The sequence below is a fragment of the Muscardinus avellanarius genome (assembly GCF_963383645.1).
Source record: "Muscardinus avellanarius genome assembly, chromosome: 1".
Classification (NCBI taxonomy): Eukaryota; Metazoa; Chordata; class Mammalia; order Rodentia; family Gliridae; genus Muscardinus; species Muscardinus avellanarius.
Genome location: NC_137786.1, coordinates 189,688,371 through 189,710,491, shown reverse-complemented (window position 1 = coordinate 189,710,491; position 22,121 = coordinate 189,688,371). Strand labels below are relative to the sequence as shown.

Sequence of the window (22,121 nt, the reverse complement as noted above, 5' to 3'; positions counted from 1 at the left end):
CCATCACACACTCCATTACCGTGATCCTCCATCACCGCCACATACTGTTTTTTACACAAGTATGGTCACCATCTGCACTCCTATAACAGGGTATGGACTCTCCTACGAGTTAATGTGACAACACTTCTATTTTTCACACACGCTGTCACACGCAGCCTTTTTCAGCCACATACGCCCTGGCGCCTGGCAGGAGGGTCACGCTCGGTCTCGCTGGCTTCTTCGGGCGCCGGGGTCTCCGGGTCGCGGTCGCCGCCCGGCCTGGAGCGACAGGCCCCGCCCCCTCATGCATATGCAGTGACCAGGCCCGGCGCCCACGCCCCTTCACACAGACGCAGCGGCCCGCCCGCGACCACGCCCCCTCATGCATATGCAGCAGCCCGGCCGGCGGCCCCGCCCCCAGACGGCCATTTGTAGCGGCGCTGGAGGCAGCGTTCGCCAGGCGCTGCGGAGGAGCCGGAGCCGCGGCCGCCGTGCCCTCGCTCGCCCCGCGCCTCCGCGCCCGCCCGCCCCGGCCGCGCCGCCCGCCCTCGGCCGCCGCCGCCCGCCGCGCACCCCGGAGCCAGGCCCAGCGGGCGGCTCGGCGCGGCCGGGCTGGGCTCGCGGCGGCCCCATGGCCGCGGCCGGCTGGCGGGACGGCTCCGGCCAGGAGAAGTACCGGCTCGTGGTGGTCGGCGGGGGCGGCGTGGGCAAGTCGGCGCTCACCATCCAGTTCATCCAGGTGCGTGGCGCGGGCCTGCGGGGCTACCTGTGGCGGGCGGCGCCCCGCCATCCCCCGCTGTCCCCGGCGCCCCGCGCGGCGAGCCCGGGGTCGGCGGCTCAGGAATGCGGCGGGCGGGGCGGGGCGCGGGCGGCGGGCGGCGGGCGGCGGGCAGCGCGGGCCCCGGCCCCGGCCCCGGCCCCGGCCCCGGCCCGCCGCACCTCGCGCGCCCGCCGGCTTCCTGCCCCGGCCGGCGCCGCCCGGACCCCGCGCCGCCGCGGCGCTCTTTGTGTGTCGCTCCCCGCCGGTAGCCTCTTAGGTAATAGGTCTGGTGGGGGCCATGGTGGCTTCGAGCCGGCGGAGGTCGTGCTTAGATGGGGTGAGACCGTCCTAGGAATTCTTGCGGCTCTCTCGCCTCCCGCCGTGCCAAGGTGAAGTTTGGGACCGGGAGGCCGGGAGGCGAGCGAGCCGAGGCGGGGAAGTGAGCGAGTGGAGGCCGGGAGGCAGGTGAGTGGAGCCCGGGAGGCTGGGGAGTGGAGGCCGAGAGGCTGGGGAGTGGAGGCCGGGAGGCGGGCGAGCCGAGGCCGGAGGCGGGCGAGCCGAGGCCGAGAGGTGAGCGAGCCTCTCAACTCACCGCGCATTCGGTCTTCGGGCGACCCTCTCCACCCGTGCCCCACCCCTGTGGTTGCTGGAGGGGGAAAGTCGGGCTGTGTTAAAGGGAAGGGAGGTGGAGTTCTTCATTCATCGAATTTGCTCCGGAGAGAGGTTTGAGGGATCTTTTGGGGGTATTTTTTTGAAAGAAAACCTAGCTATCTTCCCGCTTTTGTCAACCTAAAAGGTGTGGCATATGCTGGGAGAGAACGAAGGTGCCCCGCGGTATCAGGTAACAGAGATATTTTTACTGTATCAAAAGTACTGATGGGGAATTTTTTTTTTTTTGATTCCTGTTTCCACTGTTTGTCATTGAAGTACTTGCATAGCTTATTTCATTTCATTATAAACGGTTACGTTTATAACGACATTAAAATACAGAATGCCCTAACGTAAATGTGATTGTCACCTTTCACATTGAATAAATGAACAATGACTACTGCTATAACATTTCATGGGATTCAGATCTGCTGAAACCTTTGGATCCAGGAAGAGAGGATGTTTATGTAATGAGCCTTTACAGTACGCTCATTAGTGGGTTAAAAAAAAAATCACACTGAGTAAGAGGTGAGAGTAGTAAGTTTAGCAGACAGAATCAGGGATGCTGTCATATTGCTATTTCCCTAGGGCCAAGATAGATTTTTAGCTAACTGATGGCGAGGCAAAACAATTTATAGCTATCCCTTTCTTTGGCGACTGATCTGATGGTTCACTAGTCTGATGGTTAGCTTTGGAGGAAGGATAAAAAACCCTGGATTTAGATCACATTATTTAAGTTTTTTTTGAAGGAAGGGACCCTCTGAATGTAATTGAATTCATAAGTTAATTATTTAAATAAGGTATCAGCATTTTTGGTTTTGGAAATAATATTAGAAACCATTAAGATAATGGTAATTGCTGTCTTCCTAATGATTTTCTAGAATTCAATTGTTAAATATTTTCTTTGTGAATAGTATAGTATCTGGATGCTCTAGATGATATCAAGTAAAAAGGTACGATGAGAAAAGCATATATAAAACATGTCAAGACTATAAATTTTGAGTCATACAAATTTGAGTGTCTTACTCTTTCATGGCTATGAGAACACTGCAAAAATATTAAGCCTCTTGGAGCCTCAGTTGTCAGCAAAATGGTTCTGTAACACATTTTGCACAACTTTTTTTTTTTTTTTTTGGTGGTACTAGGGGTGGAACCCAGAGGCTTTCTACCTCCAGGTTATACTCCCAGACCTTTTTATTTGGAAACAGGGTTTCGCTAGGTTGTTGCTGAAAGCCTCACTAAGTAGCTGAGGCTGGCTTTGAACCTGTGCGATCCTCCTGTCTCAGCCTCCCAAGCGCGGGGATTACAAGTGTGCGCCACCATGCCCGGCATTTTGCACAACTTTTAAATGATAAGATCTTAGCATTGTATTTGGTATGTAGTGTGTTTTCCACTCATTGTGGTCGTTTTTTATAAGTGTGCTTGTGTTCAGTTCTATGTTTAAATGCAAAGGAATTCAGACTTGGAAAAGTCAGTCTTTGAAGGGTTGATAAAAGCATTATGGGTGGGGTTGGGGGCTTAGATCAATAGAAAGAACAGTTACCTAGCTTGCCCCAATGGAGGCCCTGGGTTCCAGCCTCAGCCTCCCACCCAAAAAAGGCATTATGTGGGCTTGGTGATAAGGAGAATGTAAATGTCAGTGTGAGTATGGGGGAGTCATGGTAGTTTGGAGAGAGGAAGCAGGCAGCAGGAGGAAGTAGAATAGGTACCTTGGGGCCAATGAATCTGGGGACATAGGCTTTGAAGTGGAGGCTTTCTGGAGAGGAAAGAAACAGACCACCTGGATCAAGAGCCAGCTCTGCTACTTGTTCCAAGGGTAACCTTAGGCAAGTACCTCAGATTTCCTCATTTGTAAACTGGGGAGATAAAATGTACAACATGGTTGTGAAAATTAAATGAGTTAAATATGTTAAGGGCTTAGAACACTGTCTAGTACATTGTAAGGCTACTACATTATTATTATTAATTTTATATTGTGGAACTAAAGTGACTTCATTATCTATACTTAATAGAGCTGCTATTGTGTGACTGGGGAGTTAAATCTAAGCTGTACTGATTTGTTCAGCAGTAGAAACGGGAGGGAGAGGGAAACAGAATAATCATTCTATTTTTTTTTCTTTCCTTTTTTTTTTTTTTTGGTACTAAGGGTTGAATTCAGGGACATTCTACCTCTGACCTACAACTCCAGCCCTTTTTATTTTTTATTTTGAAGCAAGGTCTTGCTAAGTTGATGAGGCTGGCCTCAAACTTGTGATATCCTTCTGTCTTAGTCTCCCAAGTACTGGGTTTACAGGCATGTGTCACTATGCCCTAGAATAATCATTTTTAATAAAGAAGTTGGTTCTCTTTGTAGATTAGAAATGGCACAAAAGTCCTATTTTTTTAAAAATTACTCACACACTTACACACACACAAAAACACACACACACTTTTTTTCTGTGGTATTGGGGATGGAACCCAGGGATATTCTACCTCCAAGCTAAACCCTAGCCCTATTTTTATTCTTTATTTTGAAATAGGGTCTCACTGATTGCAAAGGGCCTCACTAAGTACCTGAGGCTGTCCACAAACTGTCATCTTCCTGTCTCAGCCTCTCAAATTCTGGGATTACAAGCATGCACCACCACGCCTGGTGCTTTAAACTATATTTTTGAGAAATAGTCTTTCCAAGTTGCTCAGGCTTGCCTCAAACTTGATATCTTCCTGCCTTAGCCTCCCAGATAACTGGGATTACAGGCATATACCACCCTGTCCAACCCTATGTTTTCTTTTTAAGACTTCTGAAATACTACATTCTCTCTTTTTAATATCTTTCAGTATATATTTTTCTGTTATCTTGAGCAAAAAAAAAAAAAAAGAATTTGGGAATGGAGAAATTAAAAACAGCATTGCCTGTAGCCCTTTTTTGACCTTTAATTTAGTTTTTACCTTCTTTGCATTTGAAGAATTGCAAAAGTAAGAAATTAAAGTATTAAGTTGAGATGCCATTTCCACTTTAAAAATAAATACAATAAGCTGGTTGCAGTGGTACACACCTATAATCCCAGTACTTGGGAGGCTGAGATTGGAGAATTGCAGGTTCAAGGCCAGTTTAGCAATGTAGTGAGGCCTTCTGCAACTTAGTGAGACCCTGTTTAAAAATAAAGCCAAGAGTGGTGGTGCATGTCTAATCCTAGTACTTGGGAGGCTGAGACAGGAGGATTGCAGATTTGAGAACAGCCTCAACAATTAAGTGAGTCCTTCTGCAACTTCCAAATAAAAGTAAAATAGGAGTGGAGGTAGCTCAGAGGCAGAATGTGCCTGGGTTCAATCCCCAGTATTACAAAATAAAAAAATACAGCAAATTATAAAGTAGAGGTGTTAAAAGTATAAAGTATTAAGTTATTAAGAGTGTATGTGTGTACATGACCTCCCTGTCCCCCCTCCTCTCTCCACCTCTCCACTCCTCTCTTTTCTGTGCTGGAGATTGAACCCAAGTATGTTCTACCTCTAAATTATTCTCCCAACCCCATTTTTCTTTTTATAAAATAAAAATGGAAATGATCTTGCTAAGTTACTGAGAGCCTCAATAAGTGCTCAGACTGGCCTCAAACCTGCCTCCTGTCTTAGCCTCTAACGGGATCCTAGATGTGTGCCATCACACCCAGCTCTTTTGAAGGTTTGAAACAGGCTTTTCCTAAGTTGCTGAGGCAATCCTTCTTCTCAGCCTTCCAAGTATTGCGATGACAAGTGTGTGCCACCATACCTGGCTGCTCATAGTTTTTTTGAAAGTTATTATTATTATTTTTTTGTTCTGTTGGTTTAATAGAAAACCTAAATGATGAGTAAACTGTAGGGAGGACATGATTTTGGTGTAGTACAAAGTGGAACGGAGAGCTGATTGGAAATTGGGATCTTGAGTTTTCTTCTCAGGTCACTTTGGTAGTTAGTCTTGATCTCCTTTAATCCCTGGCTTCAGTGTCTTCTCCATAGAATGCTGGGGTTTGGTTGAAATCTATGTGCTCCAGAGATGACGATGATGAGGATCTTGGTTTTTTTTTTATTTTTTATTTTTTGTGGTACTGGGATTGAACCTAGGGGCAGCACTCTACCTCTGAGCTATACTTCCAGCCCTTTTTATGTTTTTGTTTTTGAAGCTAGGTTGCTGAAAGGTTGGCTATTTGCTAAGGCTGTCCTTGAACCTGCAGTCCTCCTGTATCTTAGCCTCCCAAGTATTGGTACCCAGCTGTACCTCTGCAATTATAAGATTCATTTTTAGCTGGATTCTCTAAGCCTCAGTTTTCCTGTTGAAAAAGGACAATAACAGCATCAATAGGATTTTTAGAGTCAATAAAACGATGTCTGCAAATCATTCACAGTGCTGTCTACTGAACAATAATAATTGATACCTGGTTTTATTTGCTGCTCTTTTGTATCTTGCTGCTCTTCTAAAACAAAATTTGTAATTTTTATTTTTCAACAAATAATCTAGTCTCTTAAGTCTTTATTAGACTCCCCACTCCAACCCCCATCTCTTTCTTCTAACAGGTTGAATATTGATTTCATTTTGAGTTTGAGTTGGGAAAAGTTTTTATTAATTGGGAGTTGACCTTTTTTTTTTTGGTTTTGGGGGTTAAACTCAGGGTCATTCTATCTTAGAACTACCTACCAGCCCTTTTTATTTTGAAACAGAGTCTCACTAAGTTGCTGAGGCTGTCCTTGAACCTGGGATCCTCCTGTCATAGCCTTGTAAGTACTGTGATTTTAGGCATGCACCATTGTTGTCCAGCTTATTTCCCACCCCCCTACCAAGGGGCGGGGGAAACAACTAGTGTGGTTTTGGGGATTGAACTGACACTCTCAGGCCTTTTTATTTTGAAATAGGATCTTGCTAAGTTACTGGGTACGGACCTTGAACCTGTGATCCTCCTGTCTAAGCCTCCCAAATACTGGTATTACAGTCATGTACCACTTTTCCTGTCTTGGTTTTAAGACGTGGGACTAGAGGCCTGGCGTGGTGGTGCATGCCTATAATTCCAGCACTTGTGAGGCTGAGATGGGATTTTGCAGGTTTGAGGACACAGGCTTAGTAACGTAATGAGAATCTCAACACACTGGTGAGATCCTGTTTCAAAACAAAAAATAAGAAACAGCTGGAGGTGTAACTTGGAGGTAGAGTGCCTCTGGGTTCAATCCTCAGTACCATAAATGAAAAAGGAAAAGGGAAAAAAGAAATGGGATTGGGGGCATAGATCAGTGGTAGAGTGTGTGCTTAGCATATATTAGATCCTGGGTTAAAAAGAACAGAAAGCTGGGCATGGTGGCACATGCTTGTAATCCCAGCATTCAGGAGGCTAAGACCAGAGGATCGTGGTTCGTAGACAGCCTCAGCTACTTAGTGAGGGTCTCCGCAACTTAGTGAGACCCTGTTTCAAGATAAAGAATAAAAAATAGGGCAAGGGGTGTAGCTCGGAGGTCTAATGCCCCCCTGAGTTCCATCCCTAGGCGCCCCCCCCCACAAAAATAATGGAGTAATTATTAGGTTTTTGGGTTAGTGCTTCATCAGGCACCTTTGAGAACAGGCTATACATATTTTACAGATTTAAAAAGAGAAATTTGCCGGGCGTGGTGGTGCACGCTTGTAATCCCAGCGCTTGGGAGGCTGAACCAGGAGGATCACACAGGTTCGAAGCCAGCCTCAGCTACTGAGTGAGGCTCTCAGCAACTTAGTGAGACTCTGTTTCCAAATAAAGTATAAAATAGGTCTGGGAGTATAGCCCGGAGGTAGAAAAGCCCCTGAGTTCCACCCCTAGTACCACACACACACACACACACACACACCAAAAAAAAAAAAAAAAAAAAAGAATAAAAAGAGAAATTTAAGGCAGGCATGGTGGTGTATGTTTGCACTCCCATTACTTGGGAGGCTGAGATTGGAGGATCTCAGGTTTGAGATTATTCTCAGCAACTAAGTGAGGCCCTGTTTACAAATACAAAATAAAAAGGGCTGGAAGTATAGTGCAGAGGTAAATGCCTCAGGGTTTAATCTCCAGCACTCCTCCTCCCCCCAACCCCCCCAGATTTTTTTCCTTAACTTTTCTCTTTGGGGGTACTGGTGATGGACCCCAGGGGCAGTGTACCACTGTGCTGCATTCCTAGTCCTTTTATTTTATTTTGAGAGAAGAATTTTGCTAAGTTGCCCAGGCAGGCCTTGCACTTTTGATCCTCTTGGCCTGGCCTCCTGAGTAGCTAGGATTAGAGGTATATGCCACCATGCTTGGCTTCAGTCTCTGTTCCTTTAGCAACGTGTCAGATTTTTAGCAGGTTGTCAGATTTTGAGCTGTGTAGGTTTAGCTGATTTTGCGCATCTTAAGTTCTAGGCGGTCTTAAAACCTGTCAGTCTGGACCAGCCTCAAACATTGCTCTTCACCTACAGTTTGTCTTCTGCCTAGTGCTTCCTGGGGCAGAGATCCTGGAGAGATTCCAGGATTTATTTATTTATTTATTTATTTATTTATTTATTTATTTATTTATTTATTTTGTGGTACTGGGGTTCCTGGAAGCCCTCTACTTCCGGGCTACACTCCCAGACCCATTTTTACATTTTTATTTGGAAACAGGGTCTCCTAAGCCAGCGCGCGCGGCTGGCTTCGAACCTGCAGGATCCTCCTGTTTCTGCCTCCCAAGCGCGGGGATTACAAGCGTGCGCCACCACGCCCGGCAAGATTCCAGGATTTAATATTTGTGTTAATGGGTACTTGATCCATGTGTCAGCATTGTGAGTTTAAATTTGTCACTTGCTATTCCATTACTACATTCCCCCCCCCCCCTTGCTCTACTTAGGATTCAATTCAGGTGTGTTCTACCATTGAGCTATATCCCCCAGCCCTTTTATTTTTTATTTTGAGACAGAGTCTAAGTTGTACAGGTGCTACTGTGCCCATTGGACAGGCTTTTGAGTAATTTTGAAAGTCAATTTACAAATTTACAAATGAATTGTTAGCATTGAAAACACTTCTCCCAGTGTTTCTAGTAGTACTAGAGATTAATTTGTATTAACAATTGAAATGGTTCTGCAGACTATGCCATGATACAAATTCTGGCGCTCAGGGAAAAACATTGTCTTACAGAGGATGGCGGCTTTTGTCAGAGAAGTAGAAGGAAATTCTGACATAGGGTGTCTTGACTTTAAATGTCTTCTTTTATATTCTGGTGTGTTTGTGTCTCATATGGTGATGTTTTTCCCTTAGAGAAAGAGCTCTATCTACATATAAGTAAATGTTCAGTATTAGAATTAGGAATATAAGTTTTAAAAAGATGCTCGATACATCTTTTAAAAATAACCTTACATTTTTCAAATGTTAATAGTTTATCATTTTTGCTTCATTTTCCAAATATGTACACATTAAAAACAACAAACCATTGGAGTGTAAGTGGATGACAATACCTCTGCCCCTTCCTCCATGCTTAAAGACCTCTTATTTTCTAAGAACAAGGGTATTTACTTACATAAACATAGTATAATAACGCCCTGTGAAGGTGGCCGGGCGTGGTGGCGCACGCTTGTAATCCCCGCTTGGGAGGCGGAGACAGGATATCGCACAGGTTTGAAGCCAGCCACACTGGCTTAAGAGAACCTGTTTCCACATACAAATACATATAAAAAAATAGGTGTCTGGGAGTGTAGCTCGGAGGTAGAAGGGTTTCCAGGAACCCCAGTACCACCAAAAAAAAGTATAATAATCCAAGTTGGAAATTAACATTGATGTATTCCTATTAGCTAGTTTGTGAATTTTGTTTTTCATATTTGTTTTTTCTTTTTTTGTGTGTGTGGTACTGAGGATTGAGTTCAGGGGCATTCTACCTCTGAGCTACATCCCCAGCCCTATTTTTATGTTTTTATTTTGAAACAAGGTCTAAGTTGTAGAGACCCTCATGAGGCTGCTGAGGATGATTCTCCTATCTCAGCCTACCAATACTAGACTACTACCACGCCCAGCGGCTGATGTTTTTCGTAATTGACTCCAAGATGTTCCTTTTTTTGAGGGATGACAGGAATAACACAGAAAATATGTATTCTTATAAGTGTATTACATTAGGAGACATGAGGTGAATGTTTGCAGAATAGAATAGTTGAAGAACATGATGTTTTCATCCAGAAGAGCATATGCAGCTATTAAAAAAGAGAAAGGTTTCAATGAATTTGAGTATTTACTAAGATATATAATGTGGTACTGGGGGTGGAACCTAAGGGCTTTCTACCTCCAGGCTATACTCCCAGACCTATTTTATATTTTTATTTGGAAACAGGGTCTCACTAAGTTGCCGAGAGCCTCCCTAAGTAGCTGAAGCTGGCTTTGAATCTGTGCAATCCTCCTGTCTCAGCCTCCTAAGCGCAGGGATTACAAGTGTGCGCCACCACGCCCAGCTCTAAAATAAAAATTTTAGTAAAAAAAAGTTAAGTGGGACAGCAGGGCTTGGTGGTGCAGGGTTGTAATCCCAGCGCTTGGGAGGCGGAGACTGGAGGATCATGCAGCTTCAAAGCTAGCTTTGCTGGCTTAAGAGACCTTGTTTCCAAATAACAAAACATATAAAAACAGGTCTGGGAGTGTAGCCTGGAGGTAGAAGGGCTTCCAGGAACCCTAGTACCACACAAAAAAAAAAAAAAAAAAAGGAAAAGTTAAGTAGGAGAAAAAGTAAAGTTCTTCATATATAGTGTAAGAAAGAAGGTAAAATAAGAAAGTACCTGTGTATTTGGTCATGACAAAACCAAAGCACAAGAAGGACACATGAGAGATTGATGAGATTGGTTGCCTTGAGACAGTGAGTAGGAATGAAGTGGAAGGGATAGAAGGAATGGGGTAGTGAATTCTGAGGATACCATTTTTGACTTGGAACCATGTTAATATTTCATATACTCAGTATATAAATAGTGAACACAGCAAGAAAATTAAGTGATGAAGAAAAAGCCTTAAGGTAGAATATAAACAAATGAACTGGACCTTATTTCAAATGACTAACAATCACATTGAAGGGGCAAAAGTAAAAACTAATATAGGTAAATTTTGAATCTAGTATGCGGACTGTGTCCTTAGGATAAAGAAAAAACCAAAACCAAACTTGAAGCAAACATTAAACTTTAGTTGATAGGTTTTTTTTTGTTGTTGTTTTGTTTTGGGGGGGGGTCCCAGAGGCTTGGGATTGGGATTTTGCATACCAGTATTAGCCAGTAAGTTAAACATTTTAGGAAATGGGAACCTGTTCCTCAGTGTTGGAGAGAAGGGAGCTATAAATGTGAGAAGAGAGAAGGGTAGAATAAACTCTGTTGACTGAAATTGAAGATATTGGTATAAACTCATGATTTTAAAAACATGTAAATACAAAAAACGTAGTAGATGCACATGGATACACATGCATATATCTGTATACCCTCTCCCCCCAGCTCCACTGATAGGTCCCAGCAAAAGTGATACTTCTTAGCTGTGAGATCATCTCACACTAGATCTTGGTTTCTAAATACCAGTCTCTACTAGAAGGAACTAAATACAAGATGAGCTTAGAGTTTCTTATGTCAGAAAATAAGGAAGCACTCAAAAAATAAAATGCTGGGGACATGTTAGACACAGGAGTCCTCTTGGAATAACCTCCATTGGCTCACTCAGGACAATTTAATCATGGAAATAAGACAGTTGATTATTGCTTACAAAGAATCTATGACTCCATGGTGAGAAATGAATAATTTAGTTTTTTTTTTTTATGTGTGTGTTTGGTACTGGGGATCAAATCCGGGGTGTTCTACAACTGAGCTACACTCCCACCCCTTTTTATTTTTTATTTTTTATGTTGAGTCAGGGTTTTGCCGACTTGTCCAGTCTATCTTCCTTTCTTAGCCTCCCAAGTACTGGAAAAATAGACATGTGCCACCTCATCTGGTAATTATGTTCTTCATGTAGAATTCAGATTAATGAATGAATATTCAAGAAGGAGTGTAATTAGAAAATCACCTTTTGGCAGTTATAATGACTGATTCACGTAAGAATCATAAACGGATCATAAATGGATGTTAAAAATAGTTGAAAATTTGATAGATTTACATGTTAACATAATCTGATTATGTTCCTCTAAGATATTATTTATCAAGGAGAAAATAACTTTATAGGAAAGAAGCCTCACTGACTTCACCTTGACCATGGGATCAAAGTTAGCATTTTTTTCCTGTGCTAGGGACTAAATGAGGGTCTCTGTCAAATGTGAGGCAGGCAGTTTACCACTGACCTATACTATACTTACAGCCTCCAAAGTTAGCGTATTTTATGTTGCCTTAGGTAATGATAATGAGCAGAGTTTGTTTTATAATCATGAGAGTTGATGATTTGGTTGGGTATAAAATTACTGAATTTCAGCATTTTTGTGTTAAAATAATGGACAAACTGCTTTATTTATCTTTATTTGGCTAGCCTCAAGTTTCTTTTCTGTAGAAATAACTTTTCTACTTGTATGCCTGTAGCATTCACTTATCATTGGGAATAGAAACATAGCAAGATATGATTAGAAGTTTTTCTTTTGTTCACTTGTTTGTTTCCTCAGGGGGAAAAAATGAAATACCTTTAGGTCTGGGAAGAATTTCTTCTTTATATTCATTTTCTTAGTTATCTTCTTTGAAATACTTATTATTTGTGCTTTGGCTCTCTATAATTTTTTTTTTTTTTTTTTTTTTTTTGTACTGAGGATGGAACCTAGGGGCATTCTACCCCCAGCCCTATTTTTTTATTCTTTATTCTTTATTTTGAAACAGGGTTTCTCTGAATTGCAGAGGACCTCACTGAGTAGCTGAAGCTGGGTGGGAACCACAATTTTCCTGTCTCAGCCTCCTGAATGCTGGGATTACAGCATGTTCAACCATCCTGGCCTTTTTTTTTTTTTTTGTGGTACTGAGCTATATCTCTAGTTTTCTGTAATTTGTGTATTTTATTGTTAATTCAAAGGATAAGATATTCTTCTTTCTAGAGAAATTTGTCTCCACTGATAAAATTTTCTGAATGTCGAATATAATTACTTGCAAACATTTAATGCCCTTGATATCTCAGTCTGATAGTAAAAAAATGGTAACATTTTCCTTTATTTTATTTCATTTTATTTTTTGTGATACTAGGGATTGAACATAGGGGTGTTTACCTCTGAGCTACCCCCAGCCCCATTTTATTTTTTATTTTTGAAATAGGGTCTCACTAAATTGGTGAGGCTGACTTTGAATTGATCCTTCTGTCTCAGCCTCCCAAATAGAGGGATCAAAGGCATATGCTACTCTGCCTAATTCATTCATTCCTTCCTTCCTTCCTTCCTTCCTTCCTTCCTTCCTTCCTTCCTTCCTTCCTTCCTTCCTTTCTGTGGTACTGGGGTTCCTGTAAACCCTTCTACCTCTGGGCTACACTCCCAGACAACTATTTTTTATATTTTTATTTGGAAAAAGCGTCTCTTAAGCCAGCGAGGCTGGCTTTGAACCTGTGCGAGCCTCCGCCTCCCAAGCTTGGGGATTACAAGCGTGCGCCACCACGTTCTTATTCTTACTAGTCTTTCTTAAAGTCACAAAACCGGTATTCTCTTAGTTTTTGATACTAATAAATGAAATAATTTCATTTTTTGTTGTGCAGAAAAAGATATATGCATATATATATTTTTAATTTTATGAAGTTGTTTTTGCATTGAAAATGAAAAACTGGTCATTCCTCAGAATGGTCTTGGGATACTGAGATTTTCATTCTTTTTTGTTGCTGAAGGGCAAGTTGATACTGGGGAGTTTCGATTTCCTGGAGAGTATCAGGAGGATCTAAACAAATGGAATTTTTTTTTTTTTTTTTTTGGTGGTACTGGGGTTCCTGGAAGCCCTTCTACCTCCGGGCTACACTCCCAGACCTATTTTATATATTTTTTTATTTGGAAGCAGGGTCTCTTAAGTCAGCACGGCTGGCTTTGAACCTGCGTGACCCTCCTGTCTCCGCCTCCCAAGCGGGGGGGGGGGATTACAAGCCTGCGCCACCAGGCCCGGCAACAAATGGAAATTTTTAAAAATCTTTTTAAATACATTCAGCCTTTTGGTTAAAAGGGATAGGTTTACACTTTTTTCCCCCCCTCCTTATACTAGGGATTAAACCCAAGAGTGTTCTCCCGAGCTACATCCCAGACTGATATTATTTTACTTTTTAACTTTTTTTTGGTACTGGGAATTGAACCCAGAGGCATTCTACCTTCGAGTTACACTCCCTTCCTCTTTTATTTTGAAATGGGGTAAATTGAGGTTGGTCTTGGACCTGCAATCCTCCTGTCTTAGCCTCCCAAGTACTGGGACTACAGGTGTGCACCACCGTGCCTGGCTTCAGTTTTATTTGTTTGTTTGTTCGTTTATTCTTGTGAGTCTGGGGATGGAACCCAGAGGCATTCGTTCTCCAAGCTACACCCCCTGCCCAATTTTTAATTCTTTATTTTGAAACAGGGTCTCACTGAGTTGCGGAAGGGCCTCACTAAGTAGCTGAGGCTGTCCTCGAACTGCGATCCTCTGGTCTCAGCCTCCTGAATGCTGGGATTACAAGCCTGTGCCACCATGCCCGGCTTTTTTTTTTTTTTAATTTTGAAACAGCGTGTCACTGAGTTGCTGAGGCTGGCCTCCAACCTGCAATCCTCCTGTCTGAGCCTCCAAGTGCTGGGATTCCAGGCAGGGGCTTATTTTGAGTTTTTTAATCCTTCACATCTCAGTTGGGGAGACTGTTGTGTATTTGTAGGCTTACACAGCTATGAAATATAAATCACAGTAAAGGTTTTCTTGTTGTAGGTATAGAAATTAGAATGGCCCAGAAACAGAAAGCATTCAGAGACTGCATGTGTGTGTGTATGTTTTTTTGGGTGGTACCTGAAGCTTATATTGCATTAGTATTATCTTTTTCATGATCTCATGCTGTGGCTTTCCTCCTTTTTTTCTAAAAAGTGATGTGTTGCCATCTGTTTCTCACTGTAGTACTTTTGGGTAACTATATGTTATAATTTGACATCCTAAAAGATTTTTAATGAGAGTTTTTTCCACATGTGTGTTCCCACCCCAAAATCTGTGGTATAATTAATGACCTTTGGAAAGGAATTGCAAGACTGATTTTATATTGTTTGATGTAAAATCTTGCATTTTTTGTTAATTCCTAGATAATTTGTACTTTCAGTTTGCATATCTCTTTAATTTTAAGTAATTTAAATGTGGAGAAGGGTTGAGTTGGTTTCCCCTTTTTTTCTTTGGCACTGGGTATTGAACCTCACTATCTTGTGCAGGGTAGACAAGCTCTCTACCACTGAACTTTGTATCACCTGGCTCTTTTAATGTGTTTGTTTATGTTACTTGAGGTAGAATCCAGGGGCATTCTGCCTCTGGAGCTATACCCCAGGGGCCCCTCCCCACCTCCTTTAAAAATTTGAAACAGATTCTCAAGTACTGAGGCTGTCCTTGGACCTGCAACCCTCCAGTCTCAGCCTCTCTAGTATTGGGATTACAGGTGTGTGCCAACATGCTTGGTCCTTTTTTATTTTTGTTTTTATTTACTTTTTTTTTTTTTAGATGGGGTCTTACCAGATTGGTCAGGCCTGTCTAGAATTTGGAATCATCCTCCTATCTGAGCCTCCCAAGTAACTGGGATTACAGGTGTGTGCCACTGCATCCATCTCATTTTCATGTATAGATTTTGGGAATCACAGATTAGGAATACCCTTTTATATAGAGCTAAGTATGTAGTAAAATATTTGTTACTATTTATTAGTTGCTAGTATTAGGTCTTGAACAGGAAATAACTGGAAAAAGGTACTAAGAAAGATGGGTTACATCTATTACTTTTTTCTTGTTTTTTAAGTACTGGGATTGAACCGAGGGGCATTCTACTGGGAGCTACACTCCCAGCCCTATTTTTCATTCTTTATTTTGAAACAGGGTCTCACTAAGTTGCAGAGGGCCTCGATAAGTGAGGCTGGCCGAGAACCTGCGATCCTCCTCTCAGCTCCCAACTACTAGAATTAAAGTGTGTGCCATCATACCTGACCTGTTATGGTTTTATAGCAGAAAAAAAAAAGGCAAAGATTTGGTTTTCATTTTAGGCTTCAGAGTGTTATATAATGAAAAGATCATATAAAGCAAAAAAAAAAAAAAAAGAGAAAAGATCATTTATGGTATATGCACATTTAAATGTAGTTTTAGAAGTTTTAGTAGTTGATCCATAAATACTTAGTTTTATCCAAAATGGTCTTTGTACAAAATAGTCTTATTTTTATTTCTTTCTGAAAATTCTTACTCAAGAAATGTGAAACACCTTTAGACTAAGCTCTTAAAGAATTATTGCCTTTGTCTTTCCTGATGGGCTTTCTCCAGTGCCTTGTTTTTTGCTGAATGGCGACACATGGTTGAGATAAGGGAAAGAATACTAAGCCAGTCCTGAAGTCAAACTACAAAAGAAGATTTATAATAACGGCATTGTTTCAGAAATCATTTTGAAGATATATGTAGCTATTTGTAATCTTGCCCTTTTTGCCTGGGAAATTATGATGTACCCACTAAATAAGGCATTTGCCTTAAGTGTTGATGTTTATGCATTTGTGCTAGTGTGCAAAGGCGTGTATCTTAAACTGAGGAGAAGAAGTGAATTTAAACTTAGAGATTTGTGGGTTTGGGTAATAACAAGCTGAAGTTGAAGCTGGGCACAGTGGCCGCCTATAATCCTAATACTTTGGAGGTCGAGACAGGAGGATTGCCATCCTGGACAAATTTGGTGAGGCCTTGTTTCAAAATAAAAGAAGGTGGTCCTGGCGCTGCACACTTACGGTTGCTGTACTTGGAGGCCCGAGACAAGAGAATTGTAAGTTTGAAGCCAAGCCTCAGCAACTTAGTGAGGCTCTCCACGGCTTAGTGAGACCCTTTTTTAAAATAAAAATAAAACAGAGGGCTAGGGTTATAGCTTAGAGGTAAAATGCCCCTGGCCTCACCCCCCCCCCATGTTAATAGTGAATTTCAGGTATTTAAGTCAATGAATAGTTATAATAGCCTATTCGAGCACTATACAAATTTTTGTTTTCAGATACTGCCATGGAATTTCCATGCTAACCACTTGATTTAAAGAGCTATTTCTAGCCAGGCGTGGTGACGCACGCTTGGAATCCCCGCGCTTGGGAGGTGGAGACAGGAGAATTGTGCAGGTTCGAAGCCAGCTGTGCTGGCTTAAGAGACCCTGTTTCCAAATAAAAAAGTATACAAAATAGGTCTGGGAGTGTAGCCTGGAGGTAGAAGGGCTTCCAGGAACCCCAGTACCAGGGGGGGGGGGGGAAGAAAAAGAAAGAAAAGAGCTATTTCTTAATTATCAAGTGTCTTAATGTTAAAAATTTCTTACAGCCACTAGTATTTTATGATAAAGAACTTTTTCATTCATTTGAATGTTAAGAATGCAGTAGGATTGGTGTGGTTGCATGTGAATAATTCAAACTTCATCAAATATTGGGTCTTTGTTATATCTTTATCAGTATGAAGCCTGAAAGGTCCTATGATCATAATTTATTGACTGATAGGTGGATGGATTTTTTTTTTTTTATAAGACAGTCTCTCTATGTTGAGGGTAACCTCAAATTCCCAGGCTCAAACAATTCTCTTGTCTCAGCTTCCCAAGAAGTTGGGACTACAGCATGTGCCATCATGCCTACTTTATGATCATTACTTGAGTAAGTGTGAAAATATGGAAAACTTTGTCTTCTATTATAATATAGATCATTGTTCTCAGTTTTTAATTTTACATTTAGAGATACACACTTTATTTTCTCCTTGCTAGAATCATTGCTAATTATATATTTAGAATTTTTTGGTAGCAGTTTTAGGAAGAATCCATTGGCTGAGCTGATTAGTCGAATGAAGTTGTCTGACATGGGTTACTTCAGTTTGTGGTTTTAGCTGAACAGTACATGGCACACAGCTGTTGCTCCAACAGCTTCGTTCCAGCTGTCTTACTTGCCTGTCAGAAAATACTCTGAATTCCTTTCTTTTTAACAGAAATTTTTGTGATATTCTCTACTTTATTACTTTGACTCTACTTTTAAGCCATTAGTGGCTACTTAGAGTATTGTCAAAATGTATTATATGGAACAGATTTAAGCCTGGTTGTATTTTTAATTTTTTTTTTGTGAGTTAATGTTGCTTTTGTGAATTTCTTTTAAATCTCTGGGGTTTGAACTCAACGGTGCTTTATCACTATACTATACACCCTTCCCCAAAGCCCTTTTTATTTTTTATTTTGAAGCAGGGTCTTGCTAAGTTACCTTATCCTGGCCTTGAACTTGTAATCGTCCTGCCTCTGCCTTCATATACTGGAATTACAGGTCTGTGCTTGGCAGGTGCCTGTGAAGAGTACTGTGAATTAATGATGACTAGTATACATTGGATAACCTTGGTGGCAGACATCATGTTAAAAGCTTTATAATTATTGCTTTATTTAATCTATAGTTGCTTTATTATTTTATTTTACAGATAGATAAACTGAGACCCAAAGGTTAAATAAGTTATTCATGATCTCACAATCAAGACTGAGATTTGACTTGAATTCAAAATTTCTGAATATAAAGCCCCTAAGTATTATACTAATAGTCCCTTACTCAAAGTACTTTTAAAATAAGTTTCCTTAATACTGAAGCCATTATGTAAGTTTTACTTTCTCTTTAAAGATCCATGAAGCATTCTGTTTAGTTGAAGTTAGAGAGCTAGGACTGAACAGGAAGTGGAGTTTTGCACAGAGCACCCCTCTGTGTACCTTTCCGCCCCTCCTTCCCTGTGACCCTTCTCCCGTTGCTTCTGCCAGTGCTCCACCTGGCAACCCAGATCTGTTTTTCCTCCAGGAGTCCTCTGTCACACCTGCCTCATATCTGTGTGAAATTTCTGTTCTCATATAGTGTATTTGTCTTTCTGTCTTTCCCTTCCTCCCTCTATCCTTTCTAATGTGCTTACATTCTTTTATGTTTGGAGAAACACAAATGTGATCTAACTTGGTCAGAATCTTGTGTGAAATCTGTACCCACAACTCCTCTGAAACTGTCTTCTTTACAGAGTATCCTCTTTTATCCCGTTAATTCTTAGTCATCTTCCTAGCTGAGGCTCAGGTGTTGTCCCCCAACATGCCTTTCCTGGGGGAGTATCCAGATTGGGCTAGATGCCCTCCTCATAAGCTCCTATAGTATCCTAGTGTCCTGCACTCCCCCTGCCCCCACCCCTCACCAGGTTCTGGAGGGACCCTGGGCTTTGCACATACAAAGCACTTACTTTACCACTGAGCTACAGCCCCATGCAGGCCTTTCTAAATCTTTTGAGAATAACTTTTAGCAGGCATGCCTCTTCAGTATTTATCTAAGGTAGTCTTTCCTAAAGAGATTAGTATAAGCCACATAGTGGTATACCCCTGTGATCCCAGTACTTGAGAATCATAGGTTTGAGGACAGCTTCAGTAACACATTGAGACTCTCAGCAACCTAGCAAAGACACTATTTCAAAAAACAAAAATTACAAAGGGCTGGGGCATAGCTCAGAGGTAGAATGTTCATTCTCCTTTTTTGGGGTCAATTTCAAATACTTCTCCCCCCAAAAAAAATAGTTACAAGAGTCAGGAAATTATAGTACTGTTTAACTTATCAATCTTTTTTTTTTATTTTGTGTGTGTGTGTGTGGGGGGGGTACTGGGGTTCCTGGAAACCCTTCTACCTCCGGGCTACACTCCCAGATCTATTTTATATTTTTATTTGTAAACAGGGTCTCTTAAGCCAGTGTGGCTGGCTTTGAACCTGTGCGATCCTCCTGTCTCTACCTCCCAAGTACGGGGATTACAAGTGTGCGCCACTATGCCTGGCCTTATCAATCATTTTAATATTCTTTATAGCAAGAGAAAAATATTTCTGTGGTCCAGGATTCAATCTAGCATCATATGTTGAATTTATTTGTAGTATTTTTTTTGTCTTAAAATTATTTGCAAAATAGCTGGGTGTGGTGGTGCACGCTTGTAATCCCAGCATTTGGGAGGCTGAGACCGGAGGATCGAGGTTCGAGGACAGCCTCAGCTACTTAGTGAGGCCCTCTGCAACTCAGTGAGACCTGGCTTCAAAATAAAGAATAAAAACAATAGGGCAGGGGGTGTAGCTTGGAGGTCAAATGCTCCTGGGTTCCATCCCCAGACCCACACACACACACAAATTTTGCGAAATAACCTGCAATTTGTTTGTGTGGTTTCTTATCGTTAGAATCAGATTCACCAGGCGTGGTGGCTTACGCTTGTAATCCCTGCGCTTGGGAGGCTGAGACAGGATTGCGCAGGTTCAAAGCCAGCTTCAGCTACTTAGTGTGAGGCTCTCAGCAATTTAGTGAGACCCTGTTTCCAAGTAAAATGTATAGGTCTGGGAATATAACCCAGACCTATTTTTTTTTTGCCACCAAAAAAAAAAAAAAAAAAAAAGAATCAGGTGTGTGTGTGTGTGGGGGGGGGTATTGGGGATTGAACCCAAGGGAATTCTACTTCCCCAGACTTATTTTTTATTATTTATTTTGAAACAAGGTCTCACTGAGTTGCAGAGGGCCTCATTAAGTAGCTGAGGCTGTCCACAAACTGTGGTCCTCCTGTTTTAGCCTCTCAAGTACTGGAATTACAAGTGTGTGCCACCACGCCTGGCTTCAAATAAGATTTTATATATATATATATATATATATATATGTATTATATATATGTATTACAGAATATCATAAAACTGATGTTGTGACTTTCTCTAATATTACTAAAGAGGCATATATTATAATCCTAGTACTTGGGAGGCTGAGACAAGAGCTTTGCAGGTTTGAGGCCAGCCTCAGCAATTTAACCAGATTTTAAGCAGCTTAGTAAGACCCTGTTTCAAATTTAAAATAAAAAGGGCTGGGAATGTAGTTCAGAGAGAGTGACCCTGGGTTCAATCCCCAGTACCGCAAAACAAACAGATAAAAAAGAGAGATATGTTACTGATGATGTGAAATCTGATCACTTATTCATCCACTGAAAAATTGTTACTGTTCTTTTTATATTTAATAAATATCTTGTGGGTGTAGTAGATATTGAGGGAATTTTAATCACTAGTTACATTTTAGCCTTTGAGATTGTGTCTTTTCCCTTTGTCTTCCTATTTTACTTGCTGACTCCAGTTTGCATTTTGTGACATGATTGAATGCGCTCACAATTTTTTTCATGTCCTAATGGGAGAAAAGCCCCTATTACTACTGAACTCAGAGGCAATGTAGTACTGTGTTTCATCTACAGCCCTCCCCCCTTTTTTGATACAGGGTTGAACTCAGGGACATTCTACCTCTGAGCTACATCCCTAGCTCTTTTGTTTTTTAATTTGAAACAAGGTTTCACTAAGTTGCGGAGGCTGTCCTTGAACTTGTGATCCTCCTGTCTCAGTGTCATGAGTACTGGGATACAGGTATGTGCCACAATGCCCTGTAGTCAGACCTATTTATTTTTTTGTGGTACTGGGGATGGAACCCAGGGGCATTCTACCTCCGAGCTATACCCCCAGCCCTATTTTTTATTCTTGATTTTGAAACAGGGTCTCACTGAATTGCAAAGGGCCTCACTAAATAGTTAAAGCCACAAATCTTCAATCCTCCTGTCTCAGCCTCCCAAGTACTGGGATTACAAGCGTGTGCCAACATGCCCAGCCTAACTTCTAAATATAGTGATCCCCTCTGTGTCTCCCTATCACCTTCCCTCTCCTCCCTCTTCTTCTCCTTCCTGTGCTGAGAATGGAACATGGGGCCTTGCAAATGCTAGCAAGTGTTCTACTGTTGAGCCATATCCCCAGCTCAATAGTGTGCTCCCACAGAACGCGCGCGCGTGCGCGCGCGCGCGCGCGCGTGTGTGTGTGTGTGTGTGTGTGTGTGTGTGTGTGTGTAGGGGGTTGGTGGGGTACTGCGGCGTTCTACCTCTGAGCTACATCTTGTGCTTGATTTTTTTCTTTTGAAGCAGGGTCTCACTAAGTTGCTGAGGGCCTCCATAAATTGCTGAGGCTCTTTGAACCTGCAATTCTCTTGTCTCAGCCTCCTGAGTACAAGAACTACTGGAGTGTGCCACCACACCCAGTTTACCACAGAACTATTAATATTGGTACAAAAATTCCAGCACTTACTAAAGAGGTCTGAAAAAAGTGATTTCTCCTCCTGTTCTGAATGAAATTCTCTATTATGTGACCATGTTTTCAGTTGGAATCTGGGAAAAACATGATGGGGGAGTAAGTGAGGTTTCACCAGAATATCCTTGGTGACTTGATATGTTTACTAAACTGTTAAGGTTACTGATAAGACTAGTATGGGGCTAAATACTTGTAGAAGTATCATCTCTGAAGTACAGGAGAAGACTGAGCTCTTCATCCTGCAAGTACCAGTGTTGTATAAATGCACGAGTGGGACGCATCAAGTTCAGGATTACCTCTCTGAAGCAGAGGAGTATACATGAGCCTTTAATCACAGTTGGCAGCTGGGTATGCCTATTTTACATTGTAGTATCTTCTGAAGTATTGTATAGTTGAGAACAGAGAATGTCCTCTGAATTAGCTATGTAGTCAAATGGAAACTAAGCCATTCATCTGGTGTTAAAGAATCATGATTTGGTTGATAAGATACAAGTGTATTCTTTTGGGGGTTTCCTTCAGGATGGGAAACTTTTTTCCCCTCCTTGTCTACTCA

At 41.8% G+C, this 22,121-nt stretch overlaps 1 protein-coding gene across 1 annotated transcript in view; it reads left to right on the top strand.

Moving 5' to 3' along the window:
- Positions 1-610: 610 nt before the first annotated feature.
- RRAS2 (RAS related 2) overlaps positions 611-22,121 on the top strand; it is a gene marked incomplete at both ends in the record, with an annotated part of 75,993 nt that continues 54,482 nt past the window's right edge. The window contains one exon of the mRNA XM_080712140.1: positions 611-718. Within this exon, the coding sequence (XP_080568266.1) occupies positions 611-718 (108 nt within the window). The remainder of the gene's footprint in view (positions 719-22,121) is intronic.